The sequence below is a fragment of the Blastomyces gilchristii genome (genome assembly GCF_000003855.2).
Source record: "Blastomyces gilchristii SLH14081 genomic scaffold supercont1.2, whole genome shotgun sequence".
In the NCBI taxonomy this organism is placed as follows: Eukaryota; Fungi; Ascomycota; class Eurotiomycetes; order Onygenales; family Ajellomycetaceae; genus Blastomyces; species Blastomyces gilchristii.
In genome coordinates, this window is record NW_003101681.1 from 2372292 (window position 1) to 2386003 (window position 13712).

The window sequence follows — 13712 nt, forward strand, 5'->3', positions numbered from 1 at the left end:
GAGCTGGTGGAATTGACGTTGCGTTTGATCACATGATATTCCTTCCCCGCTTGACTCATCACAGCTGCTTATATTGACTCCATCTGGAGGCTTGTTGTGAGCTTGCCATGATGTGAAATTCTTGTAGAAAGTGTGTTTCTGCAAAACCTTGATATATCATTATTATACAATATTCTTCAATTATAGATGTATGCAGTCAGAGACTATGACATCTACCTGAGAACTTTTAGTTCTCAGGGTTTTTCCTATATCTGTAAAGTTAACTATTATACATTCATCAATTTCAGATATGCAAAATCAGAAAATTCCAGCTCAGAATACAAAAACTGTTTACAAATTGCAGTGTTTTAACATCATCTCATACTTTGAAACCATTTGACAATATCATGACAAAGGAAAAGAGAACACAGTCTTAAAGATAGACACATTAAATAAATAGACAGAAAGAAATTAAAAGGAAAAGATAAAATAAAGAAAGACTGTAATAAAACAAATTATTAAAAGATAGTATATAGCTGTTTTAACAGACTATATCTGGTTGATTTCCTCCTCTTCATATTCAGATAATTCTGAATTTAGCCATGTTCTTGTAGCTGCTTGAGTTTCTGATAGAAAGTCTATTAAGTATTTAATTCCTGTCTCAGTTGAGAATAAGAATCTCATATTTAATTGATTTAGATCATACTTCTCTTTCAATCTGGCTCTGAGACTATTGTATAATGCACAGTGCATTACAATATGCTCAGGATTCTCATTTGTATTGCAGAATGAGCATTCTATTGAGTCAAATCTATCATCAAATCTTTATATATAAGATTTGAAATAGTCATGTCCTAGTTTCAGCTGTATTATAGATGAGAATATTTTCTTTTTACATTTAATTGAACAAGATTTCCACTTGGGTTTTGTTTCAAATCTTGAATAATGTATACTCTTCTTTTGTTTCTGCCAGCTTTCATTTCACTTGTTTAAACAAGATTCTTTTATTTTTCTCTTTATAAAAGACCAGGACACAATTTTTTGAATAGATCTGCTTAATTCTGCACCCTTTTTTGCAGCTGAATTAGCCAATTCATTGCCATGAATATTCATATGAGCAGGAACCCAGTGCAGATGAATTATCAGCTTTGATGTTCTTCTCTTTTGAATTTTCAAAATAGAGTTTAAGATCAGTTCAAGATTCATTTGATCATTATGAATCTGACTATTTCTAAGTCTCTTTAAAGCAGCTTGACTATCAGAGAATATTCATGTCTCTTTCAAACAATTTCCTCTTTTATGAGATTTCATTTCAATGAGTTTGAAAGCTTTCACTATTGCAAATAGTTCAGCATCAAAGACTTCACATTCAGAGCCTAGATTCCAGAAGTCTGAGATAAAATTGATATTATCTTCAGTATAAGCAATGCCTGCACCTAATCTATTCAAGTTCTCATTTTTTGAGTCATCTGAATAAATCAGAATAGAGTCTTTTATATTGATTGTAGAAATTCTCTTCAAATGCTGTTCACATTCTTTCTCTTTTGATAGTTCACTTATTTATAAGTCTATAAGAGATTCAAGCTTTTCTCTCCAGAGAGATAACTTCTCATGATCAACTTTTTCAACATTTAAAGAAGAAAATTGATTTTTAATCAGAGAGCATAGTCTGTACAGTTGAGAAGGCATTTTCTTTGAAGAATTATTTTCATTTCAATCAAGAAATCTATTTCAATCCAGTTCATTTCCAGAGTTAATTGATGGAAATGAAGAAGAGACTCTTTCTCTGATTATATAAGTTGAGCTCATCTTTACAACTCTCAGAGCATAGTTCATACAGGCCTTTTCAAATCTAATAGCAGGAGGAGAAATTGAAGCTTCAATTTTCATTGCTTTAATAGGAGATGATTTGAATGCTTTCAGAATTCTTCTCAAGACTCTGTTTTGCAGACTTTGAAAGAGTTCAGTGAAATTCCCTTGATTATTTCACCAAACTTGAACTTCATAATCAGCTACTGATGTAATACAGGCTATATATAACTGTCTCATAGCCTGGAAGAATAGACCTCTCTCTGTATTTGATAGTCTGATTATGTTGTTCAATAGTCTTTCTGCCTTGACAGTTCTTTGTTGAATGTGATATTTAAAATTCAACTTGAAGTTTAACCATACTCCTAATCATTTGATATTTACACTGGGTTTAATCTCTCTATTTAAAAGAATTAGAGATAGTTCTTTCTCATTGAATCTCAGAAAGAAGTGAATTAACTCAGTTTTATTCATATCAAATTAAATTTGATTGATATCTGCTCTAACAAAGATTTCCTTTACAGCTTCTTCAATTACTTTCAAATTCTCTTTAATAGTTTTTGAGCTGTAGACTAGACCAATATCATCCACATAACTTGAAGATCACACTATTCTCATATTTCTATTTTTAAATAGATATGCAGTGTATATTGCAAATAAAATGAGTGAGATTGAAGATCTCTGTGATACTCCCACTTTTATCTCAGTCTTGTCTTGTTTCATTCCATCAAAGAAGAGTTGTATACTTCTTTTAGACATAAAACAGTTAACTCATTTTATTAGAGAAAGTGGCAGTTTTAATATCTTCAATGTCTGAATTAACCTTGACTGTGAAACATGATCAAATGCTTCTTTTATATCAATAAAAACTGCAGTTGAGACCAGACCCTCATGCTTTGCTATTTGAATATCATGAATAACTGAGAGAACAGTGTCAATTGCAGAACACTGTTTTCTATCTCTCATTTATTCACTGAATAAAAGAGAATCATCTATAGAGCTTATAAAAGATACTTGAGTAGCTATTATCTTTTCTAAAACCTTTCCTAGGCAGTTCAATAGAGATATTACTCTATATGACTTAGGAATTGAAGTTTTTCTATTAGGTTTTGCAAGAATCACTCCAGTGGCTTCTCTCCAGCATTCAGAATAATATCCATTTTTCAAGAGATTGAAAAAGAGCTCAAAATATTCATTCTTTAAGTAGGAATATGTATTCTGAATAATCAAGTGATTAATTGAATCAGGACCTGCAGCAGTTTTAACAGAACTTGAGAAGATAGCTGACTCTAATTCATCTTGTGTAAGATCAGGCCATTCTCAGTCATTTTTATCAATGTAGTTGAGAAGTGATATATTCTCTTCCTCTGAATCTGAATCTGAATCTGATGAGTTCTGAAAGAGAATTCTCATGAAAGCTTGACATTTTTCCTCAAAAGAGTTTGCTGTATATGATTCATTCTGAAACTCATATTCTAAGGCTGGAAGTTTTGCTACACTTCTTGTTTTAGTATAGTTAAAAGCTTTAAAAACTTCCTTCTCTTGTGCTTCTTCAAGAAATTTATTCCAGCAGTCTGTTTTAGCTCTTTTAATATCTGAAAAATATTCATTTCTGACAGCTTTGAACTCTTTATCAGATATTACATCATTCTTCCAATCTCTTCTAGCAGTAGCTAATTCTTTCCTTTTAGATGAGATATTCTCATTCCATCAAGGTTTTGAAAACTCAGAAGATTTTCTCTTTGAAATATTATCTCTAACACTTGTTAGAATAATAGATGTAATAAGCTTCACTCTATTCTCAAGCATTTCATTTGAGATATCTTGACCAGAATTCCATATAGCTCATTCTGTCTTTCAGATTTTAACAGTTTTATGCTTTTTTCAACTGCTTTTCAATCCACTTTTTCAAAGTTATACTGATTAGAGAGAAGAGGATTTTCACTCATTTGTTTTTCACTCAGTTCAATATCAAATTGAATAATCTCATGACCTGATTCTGATGTCTCATTTGCATCAATAAATCAGTTTACAAGTCTTCTTTTCATTAGATTTTGTGACATGAAGATTAGATCTATAATAGACTTCTGTTTCATGTCTTTTCTAAAGAATGTTTGTTGATCAGACTTATTAACCAAATCTATTGAATGCTCAAAGGTTCATTCAACCAGATTATCAGCTCTCACTGCTCTCTTGCATTCTGAATTCCATCAGAAATGATGTGCATTGAAGTCTCCTGCAATTATAGAGTTTCTTGATGGAGTTATGTTCAGAAATCCTCTATCAATTGTCCAGATATTGTTATATTTCTTCAATGACTTTTCATTATAGATATTTATGAGCTGTATAGTATCAAACTCATTTTCTTTATCTATAATGTCACCTACCAGAATATCAGAGTCAGACATGATATCAAATCTTAGATTAAATTGATATCTTGATCTCTTTCTTTCATAGATCACTACTCTTGACTTTATCTCAGACTTTTGAGATAAAAAGCAGTAGTAGCTTGAATGAGAAATGACATATTTTTGCTCAGCATCAAAATTCAGCTCCTGAAGCAGTATAAAATCAACTTTTTATTCAAATGCAATTTGAAGACAAGAATAAATGCAATTTGAGTTTCTATTCACATTATTTTGAATAAATGTGATTTTTGAAGAGTTTTTAAACTTTTTTTGTTGTTTTTGTTGTATATTCATACTAAGGGAGTAGAGTAGAATCTAATCACTATCATCAGATAGTAGATTATAACTGTTCTGAAAAGTAGGAATCTCAACTGCTTGCATTATATCTAGTTTATCACCAGAGTCATTTCTCAATTCTCTAATCTTAACAGAAGTTTGAGGATTCAAATTCTGTTTACATTTAGCTGGAGAATTGAAGTTTGAAGACTTAGACAGTTGAGAGTTTCTTCTTTTTAAGCTTGCAGTTGTGAGTTTACTGACTTGACTATTCTCTTCAGTTCTAGGTTTACTCTGAGCTTCATCTTTTCTCCAGTTCTTTTGAGTTCTTGAAGCAAACATACATTCTTTTGAGCTAGATGCATGTTTTTCTTTGCAATTAGAGCATTTAAGCAGAGTGTGTTGACATATTTCACCTCTTTTTGAGCATGTTTCACATTTATGCTCACTATTATTATTATTATTCTTCAATTATAGATGTATGCAGTCAGAGACTATGACATCTACCTGAGAACTTTTAGTTCTCAGGGTTTTTCCTATATCTGTAAAGTTAACTATTATACATTCATCAATTTCAGATATGCAAAATCAGAAAATTCCAGCTCAGAATATAAAAACTGTTTACAAATTGCAGTGTTTTAACATCATCTCATACTTTGAAATCATTTGACAATATCATGACAAAGGAAAAGAGAACACAGTCTTAAAGATAGACACATTAAATAGATAGACAGAAAGAAATTAAAAGAAAAAGATAAAATAAAAAAAGACTGTAACAAAACAAATTATTAAAAGATAGTATATAGCTGTTTTAACAGACTATATCTGGTTGATTTTCTTCTCTTCATATTCAGATAATTCTGAATTTAGTTATTTTCTTATAGCTGCTTGAGTTTCTGATAGAAAGTCTATTAAGTATTTAATTTCTGTCTCAGTTGAGAATAAGAATCTCATATTTAATTGATTTAAATCATACTTCTCTTTCAATCTGGCTCTGAGACTATTATATAATGCACAGTGTATTACAATATACTCAGAATTCTTATTTATATTGCAGAATGAGCATTCTATTGAGTCAAATCTATCATTAAATCTTTATATATAAGATTTGAAATAGTCATGTCCTAGTTTCAGCTGTATTATAGATGAGAATATTTTCTTTTTACATTTAATTGAACAAGATTTTCACTTGAGTTTTATTTCAAATCTTGAATAATGTATACTCTTCTTTTATTTCTGTCAGCTTTCATTTCACTTATTTAAATAAGATTCTTTTATTTTTCTCTTTATAAAAGATCAGAATATAATTTTTTGAATAGATCTGCTTAATTCTGCACTCTTTTTTGCAGCTGAATCAGCCAATTTATTGTCATGAATATTCATATAAGCAGGAACTCAGTGTAGATGAATTATCAGCTTTGATATTCTTCTCTTTTGAATTTTTAAAATAGAGTTTAAGATCAGTTCAAGATTCATTTGATTATTATAAATCTGACTATTTCTAAGTCTCTTTAAAGCAGCTTAACTATCAGAGAATATTCATGCCTCTTTCAAACAATTTCCTCTTTTATGAGACTACAGGCGCTAGCCACCTGCAGGATGCATCTTAAGCTAATTACATTTAACCCTCTATAATTAACTGATCACCATGTCCATTCTCTCGGGCCAGTCACTAATTTCCAGGGACATTAGTTAGTGGCTGTCATCACTCACTTGATGATGTACATATCAAGCTTCTGATTGCTGATCTCGGCCTCATTAGATGCTCATAGGCCTATTAATCAGTCATTGTGGCCTCGCCCTGTGTTAGAGACTAATCATAGGCTTGATGACTGCAGTTCTCTCTGCCAGTATTAGGGCTTGGCAGGGAGCTTGCAGGCTCTAGCCTATCAGAGTGCCCTGTCTAGAGCCTAGATACATGTCTAGGCCTGCTAGTCAGATGATTTTCAAAATCATTCTCTGTATTTGAGGAGGAGCTAGGCTTCAATGACAGCCCTAGTTAGGGACTCGCTTAAGTAGTGTATAACCACTACATTAGGCTTGGCTCTATATCATTAGAACCTTGACGGGTGCACAGTAGAATAGTGAGACATTGACACCTCATGCCAGCCCTGATGAGTGTTCACAGGATCTCACTTAACTAGTGACTTGGCTTGCAGTAGGGAGTTCTACCCCGCACCAAGCCTTACTAATTAGGCTCAGCCTCTATTACATGAGGGCTTTCATGGGTAAGAAGTGGCAGGTGCCAGCGGTGGGATTCGAACCCACGCACCTCTAATGTGTGCGGCCTTGGTTACCAGTCTTACCAACTGGGCCACGCTGGCCATTTATGCTCACTAGTTTTGTGATCTCTGGCACAGAATGCACATTTTGAGTCTCTGAAACAGGAGATTGCAAAGTGTTCATATCTTTGACAGTTTGAACACTGTGTTTGAGCTTTGAGATTCATTCTTGAGTCTTTGTATTCATGAACTCTCATTTTCAAACCTGCTACTCTTACTTCAGAGATCTTTGACTGTTTCATTGTCTTTGTATATACTAGAACAGAGGCATTTCTTCTGCTTTGTCTGAACTCAATTGAATTTAGTCATACAGGCTTCTTTCTCAGTTGAATAGAGTTGTATTCTTCTAATTCATTTTTGAGAAGTAGCATTTCTTCTTCACAGTCAAAAATTTCAACTGAAATATTATGAAGAATGAATTTGTCTCACTTTTCATCTCTCTTAGATAGAATTATTGTGTTTAACAAAGATTCTACTGCTGATTTTCAGAGATTCTTATTCTGAATAAGGAATTCAGCACTGAATTCAGGCATTGTAGTCAGAATGATGAAGTTTTCAAAGAAGAATGACTCAATTGAAGCTATAACTGATTTTTGAACTTCAATATCAGTCATTAACTGAGAAAAGAACTGCTGATTGATTTCATTTCTAATTCTGAAAATGAGGTTTGAGTTTAGCTTATTTCTCTGCAATATGTCCTGATTTGAGACTTTGAGAATAAGTCTTCTATTTCTGAAGATTTGAAGATTTTTCTCTTTTTGCATTTTTTTCTTCACTCTTCTATCACTAGAAGTATGAGCAGTATTCTTCTCAGTTTTCTCAGAATTTTGAGCAGGTTTTGAGATAGCAGATTTAGAGACAGCAGGTTTAGAGGCAGCAGATTCAGCTGCTTGAGCATATGTTTTCTTCTGATTTAAAGAAGAAGAAGAAGAAGAAGTAGAAAAGAAAGAAGAGTAAACAGAAGAGTCAGTGATTGTATTAGGAATTTTCAAAGTTTTTTGAACTGTGTTTGAAATTTCAAGTTTGAACTTGATCACTTCCTGTAGTTGTCTAGCCTGAGCATGAAGAATTAACAGAACTTCTTCATTCATCTCACTCAGACACTGCTTTCCAAGAATTTTACTTACTTTTTCAAGTTTCTGTATTTCAAGAACTTGTTGTCTCTCTATTTCTTCTTTCTTTCTTCTCTTCAGAATTTCAATCTCAGGAATAGCATTTGAGAAAGCATCTTTTTCCACATTAACTGAGTGTACTTTTGAACTCATTGTTCTTACTCAATGAAAAGTTGGTCAGACTAATTCAATTGAGATATTTATTAAACTCTTTTGAATTGAAAAGTTGATCAGACTGTTTTAATTAAGAGGTTTCTAAGTCTGTTTTCAATTGAAAAGTTGGTCAGACTATTTCAAAAGAAGAATAGCAGACTTTTGTGTATAAAACACCTGATTTTTTTCACACTAGTTCAGTAACTAGGTTAGATTTTTGAAGAGAATCTAATAAACTAAAATTGATTTTTAAGATAAATCAATAAAATCTTTACAATCTCTTTCTTGAGATACAGTGAGGAAAAGTGTGATATCAATTGATAGTAAATCAGATGATATGACAGTTTTTGAGAGAAAAACTGACAAAAAATAAATCAATTTTTTGCAGAGAAATTGATTAAAACTATTCAATTTTATTCTAAATTATTCAATTCTTCTCACACAACAAGTGTACAACTCAAATCAGTTAATAAAGAGTGTAAAAAAGAATTAAGTATTAATGAAAGCTCTTCAGCCACTGAAAAAGTAATTCTTATTTAAAAGAATATGAAATTATGACAGAAAATAACTCTGTTTTTAATTCTTTATAAGAATATTGTGTAAAATCCAGAGAAAAACACCTTACTTTTTCAAGAGAAGTAAAAAACTATTTCTAAGATCTTTTTTTTTTTTGCATTAACTGCTGCAGAAGAATGAGATAGAAACTGCTAAGATATACACTACTGTATATTCTCTATCAAGACTTTCCCTCTTCAGAGTCTTGATATTATAGAGAATATAAGTCTGTTTCTATATAATAATGTAAATATTGCCAGCGGGATGTAGAGGAACTGGTTATTTATATCTCAAAATAGAAGACTTTGTCAATGATTATATCAATATAGAGTTAATTCTCAAATTCAATAGAAATCTAGTGTTGCTGTTCTCAATCTCTTGCAGAATCTATTGAATATTGAGGTATTAAAACTAGATTTAATATATCTCACTGTGCAGGGATCAAAGGCTCAGTCAGACCTTGGGGTATACTGATTTTATAGTTGTTGATGTGCTGTTGACTCATTGTCTGTTGATTATGTGCTTGATATTATCGCTGAGGTATCTTTTTGTATTTTTCTGCCGGGGATGGGCCAGATTGGGAAGGGCGGTACGAGGGTGGGACTTGGTGTTGGTGTTTTGGAACATCAAAGATGGACAGGGTTTTCGCGGAGGTCGCTCCTCAGATATCTCCACAACTACAGATCGGGGATCTTCCAAAATCGAGAAGATTGGTGCATACGGCTAGGTCTCTTCACCTTACAATTTGTATGGCAATTTGGCCCGGGGTTGTGGTGTGGTAGGGGAGAATGGGGGATAATCCCACGCAGGAGTTCCGAACGACGTCTGGTTCACGTTTGGCTGGATAACTCCACCACCACACGGGGTATGCGGTCGGCGATGGGGTCAGAATGCTCGTATGATCAAGGGCTTTTCGATGGATCTATCGGCGGGTTCTTATTCGAAAAATCGAGCGAGTTCGTGGTGGAGCGGTTTTTGAAACCTTGATATATGTGAAACAGAATGATAATTTTTTCAGACTGATAATGATAATATCAAATCATGAGTCTCTGAGTATTTTTAATATACTATTTTTACTGATATAATCAAGTTGATGATGTTACTTATTTATCAGAAGCTGCTTCAGAAGAACTGCAGGTATTTAAAATGAAGATAAAATAATAAAGAAATCAGTATCTGAATTCTTAGAGAGTGTCATAAAACAGACTGGCACATTTATAACCACTGTAAGATTTATCATCTGAAAGGTCTCTGAATCATCTATAGTAAATAGTTAAGTCTCACTGTCACTATTGTTCTTTTTCTTCTTTTCTTTAAATTTCTTTATTCTTACAGTGTTGTAGATTCTTCAATTATCTGAAGCACTGTCTGAATTGATCAATTAACAGTTGCCAAAGTGAGATCTCTCACATTTAGAACATGTAGATGAATTTTCTAATCTCTGATAGTTTCAGAAGCTCTCTTAAGTACTATCATAACCACGTTCAGTACAGTCTTCACAGGCCGAATTCAATGTATTATTGTTGAAATTGATAGGTGTTGTGACTGTTGTAGCTGTCGTAGCTGTTATAGCTGTTATAGCAGAGTTAGCTGCAGAATCTGTATTCTGTAGATTCTTTTTATCTTTTGAAGAATCAAGCTGTGAATGAATTTCCTTCATGAGAAGATCAATATTCAATATCACAGCTGTGGATTTAAAATCCTGTATCTTCTCTATCTTCTTCTAAACATAATTCCTTCAATTGTTGAGTAGAACTCAGTAGAAGGTATCAAATATTCATGCATCTGAGAGGGAAGTATTCATCATCTTCAATTTCATAATAGCAGACTGAAACTTATTAAAGAATATGTGTAGATTGATAATCTATGTGTCATCAAGTGACATAAATTTCAGAACTGTCTCATAATGTAACTGTGTTTTAAGAATAGAGTACTTCTGTTCAATCACATTTCAGAGAATATAAGTGATTCAATTTTCATCATATTTGAAGAAACATGGTCTGACACCTGCACTCAATGTGTTTGAGATGAATGTGTAGAGCTACCAGTTTCTGACATCTTAGAATAATGCTTATTCATCATCTCTTTGTAAAGAATTCTTACTCTGTTGTTTCTCTATTATATATTAACACTGTGTATTAATCAGTTTTACTTTCATGAAGATGCTTCATGTAATGCAATTAAATGTATCAGTTAGACTGTTTAATCTCATAGTATTCTTAACATCTTTCTTAAATTAAGAGATTATCTTGTCAACATAGCTATCTGATGCATAAAGATTGAATTTCAACCTTTTACTGAGATTAGAATCTCATGTGACTATATAAGCTGTTGAGATAATGATAGAATGATTGTTAACATTCTGTGATCAATCTGTAGAGAATCTCTGTTGATGAAGTTTTTCCAGTTGTAGTTCAAGTTCTAGAACTCTATGTCTCTTCTTCTTCATCTCAAATATTATCTTGAGATGTTTCATCTGTTGATCTGATATTGCCTCATCGGAACAGTAGACATCTGAATGTTCATTATTCTCATCAAGAGAATCAGCTTCATCACACTGTTAAGTAGATTGAGAGGCCGGCCTGACTGTGTCAGAAGCTGTATTCAAACCAGCTTTGAATCAAGAGAGTGTTTCAGAGTATTTATCAATGAAGCTTTTAAAAACTTCAGAAGAATGTTCACTGACAGAGTATACATGTGAAGAATTATCATCATTAACTGCAACTGACTCAGTGAAAAGAATACAAGATTATAAATGTATATGTAAGCAGGATCATGTTGAATCCGTCATCTTAATATTCATTTATTGAATTCTTGCTAATATCATTCTCTTTTTCTTGCTTTTTTTTTACAATGTGATGTGTTTTCTGCAAGCCTTTTTTTTTTTTTAAGTGAGCAGTAGTATTTTTGATCAACAAGATCTCAAACACATCAATACTGATAGAACAAGATGATTTTAACTTCTGATAAGTGTATTGAATGAAGCAGTAGTTAAAATAATGATTATATTGATAAGAAATTCTAAATTAACAGCATTTTTGCACAAAATGAGTCTCATAACCTGTGAAAGATGTAAAGCTTGTGTGATTGAAAGATTGCTAGCTTGTGAAAAGTTATATGATGAAAGAATTAATAAGCCAGATCACATAACCTGACACTTACAACTAACTAATATAAAAAGAAAAAAACTTTTTCTACTTATTGTCTTTCTTCTCTTTCTCATTCTTCTTATCATTCTTTATAATTCATTTCTTATTCTTCTTCTTCTTCTTCTTCTCATCTGAGATGATAATTATCTCAAAATCTCTCTCTGCTGTCTTCTCAGAGAAGAGTTCTCACTACTCTCTCTTAGACTGACCGCCGGGATTATGAATTTCACATTTGATTCCATTTAATCTGATCTTATATATTTCTTGGTGTGAATCCTGCTGGGACTAATTATTAAAAAAACATGCAAAGTGACTATATATCAGATCTCAAAATGAGACTATGACTTAGAAAAAATAAGAAAGTGATCTCATTTAGTCTCATTTAGTCTCATTCCTGACATAAAGTTACTATTTTTAGACATTTTAAGGTTTTTTTTACACTATTTTGATTTTTTAAAAAGTAATGCTTTTTGATAACACTCAAATGAGATTTAAAGTCATTTAAAGCAATAAAAATAATTTAAATTGAGAAGTGAAAATCATGATCTTATTTGAAAAATATGATAAGAGTAGACAGTAAGTCTCACTGAGACAGTATGAGACTACTATCTAATATTATTATTATTACTATTATTATTCTTTTATTATACTCATATGCAAGCGGAGCTAATGATGAGTTCTTATGTGATGTTAAATACAGGTCAAGTGTTGATTATACAGAAGGAAATACAGGTGTTGAGACCACATCAAGATAACAAGAACATAGGAAAATACAAAGAAGTGACAATTAAATACATGCAATAATAACTTCCCAGCTCAGGAACATAAAGTGATTCATTGAAGTGATTTGTACACCTCTGTATTTATTAGAAACCTGAGATACTTGAGTTCCAGATTTAATGTATCCCCTGCGAATTTCGAACCCACGCGCCTTGGTTTCCTCACGCCAAGGCACTATCAGGTGGCCGCATTAATCATTCAGCCCACCGGGGCAACTATCTAATGTTAAAACAGTGTAATGGAATCAGTTGAATTAGTAATGAAATTATCAAATATTCTGGTCCTGGTTTCAGACACAGTCACACAGTCAGTCTACTCTCTCTCAGCTATATCAATCTGCATCTCAAAATCATGCATTTTCTAATCTGCTGTCTCAGGTTTCATCTCAGTAGTAAGCAGATTGTTATGCTTAGAGAGTAGAGCTGTCTTCTTAATATTCTGAATTATGAATTGTATTTAAGATCTGAATAAGATTTTAATTCTCTTCTTCTCTATCAGCTTCTGCTAATTAATTAGAGAATAGAAGTATTATCAAAAATTATTATCTTTCAATAAATAAAAAACTTATCAGTTTTAACTTCCTTATCTCTTACTTCAACACTCTCTTAATCTTCTTCTATTATTGCTTACTTATAGTAATACTCTTCTTCTCTCTCTTTCTCTTTATCTTAGTCTTAAATAGACTGACTGCTGAAATCATGAATTTCATATTTAGTCTCATTTGATCTGATCTTATACATTTCTTGGTGTGAATCCCGCTGAAACTAGTCATTAAAAAAACATGTAAAGTGACTATATATCAGATCTTAAAATGAAACCATGACTTGAAAAAAATAAGAAAGTGATCTCATTTGATCCCATTTAGTCTCATTCTTGGCATAAAGTTACTATTTTTAGACATTTTAAGGTTTTTTTTAGACTATTTTTAATTTTTTAAAAAGTAACACTTTTTGATAACACTCAAATGAGATTTAAAGTCATTTAAAGCAATAAAAATAATTTAAATTGAGAAGTGAAAATCATGATCTCATTTGAAAAATGTGATAAGAGTATATAGTAAGTCTCACTGAGACAGTATGAGACTACTATCTAATGTTAAAACCATGTAATAAGATCAGTTGAATTGGTAATGAGACTATTAAAAAATCTGGTCCTGGTCTCAGACACGGTCACACGGTCAGTCTAGTCTTAAATCATTCTCAGAACTTC

The 13712-nt window shown here is 32.0% G+C and overlaps 3 protein-coding genes and 1 non-coding gene across 4 annotated transcripts; 1 reads left to right on the forward strand and 3 right to left on the reverse strand.

The window, feature by feature from the left end:
* Positions 1 to 6715: 6715 nt before the first annotated feature.
* Positions 6716 to 6796, reverse strand: BDBG_16309. Its single transcript has one exon. It is a non-coding gene; the product is annotated as a tRNA-Leu (tRNA).
* Positions 6797 to 7239: 443 nt separating this feature from the next.
* Positions 7240 to 8102, reverse strand: BDBG_16310 (uncharacterized protein; the record flags this gene model as incomplete). Its single annotated transcript, XM_031724291.1, has 2 exons — positions 7882 to 8102; positions 7240 to 7662 (listed from the first exon to the last, which is right to left on the reverse strand). Exons 1-2 carry the CDS (start codon positions 8017 to 8019, stop codon positions 7240 to 7242), a joined length of 561 nt encoding a protein of 186 aa, XP_031576306.1. The 5' UTR covers positions 8020 to 8102.
* Positions 8103 to 9080: 978 nt separating this feature from the next.
* On the forward strand, positions 9081 to 9561 carry BDBG_16311 (uncharacterized protein; the record flags this gene model as incomplete). The annotated part of the gene is made up of 1 exon (XM_031724292.1): positions 9081 to 9561. The coding sequence occupies exon 1, from the start codon at positions 9142 to 9144 to the stop codon at positions 9559 to 9561; it is 420 nt and encodes a 139-aa protein (XP_031576307.1). The 5' UTR covers positions 9081 to 9141.
* Positions 9562 to 10942: 1381 nt separating this feature from the next.
* Positions 10943 to 11131, reverse strand: BDBG_16312 (uncharacterized protein; the record flags this gene model as incomplete). The annotated part of the gene is made up of 1 exon (XM_031724293.1): positions 10943 to 11131. A coding segment is annotated over one exon (189 nt), but the record flags the coding sequence as incomplete, so codon positions are not given.
* Positions 11132 to 13712: the final 2581 nt, after the last annotated feature.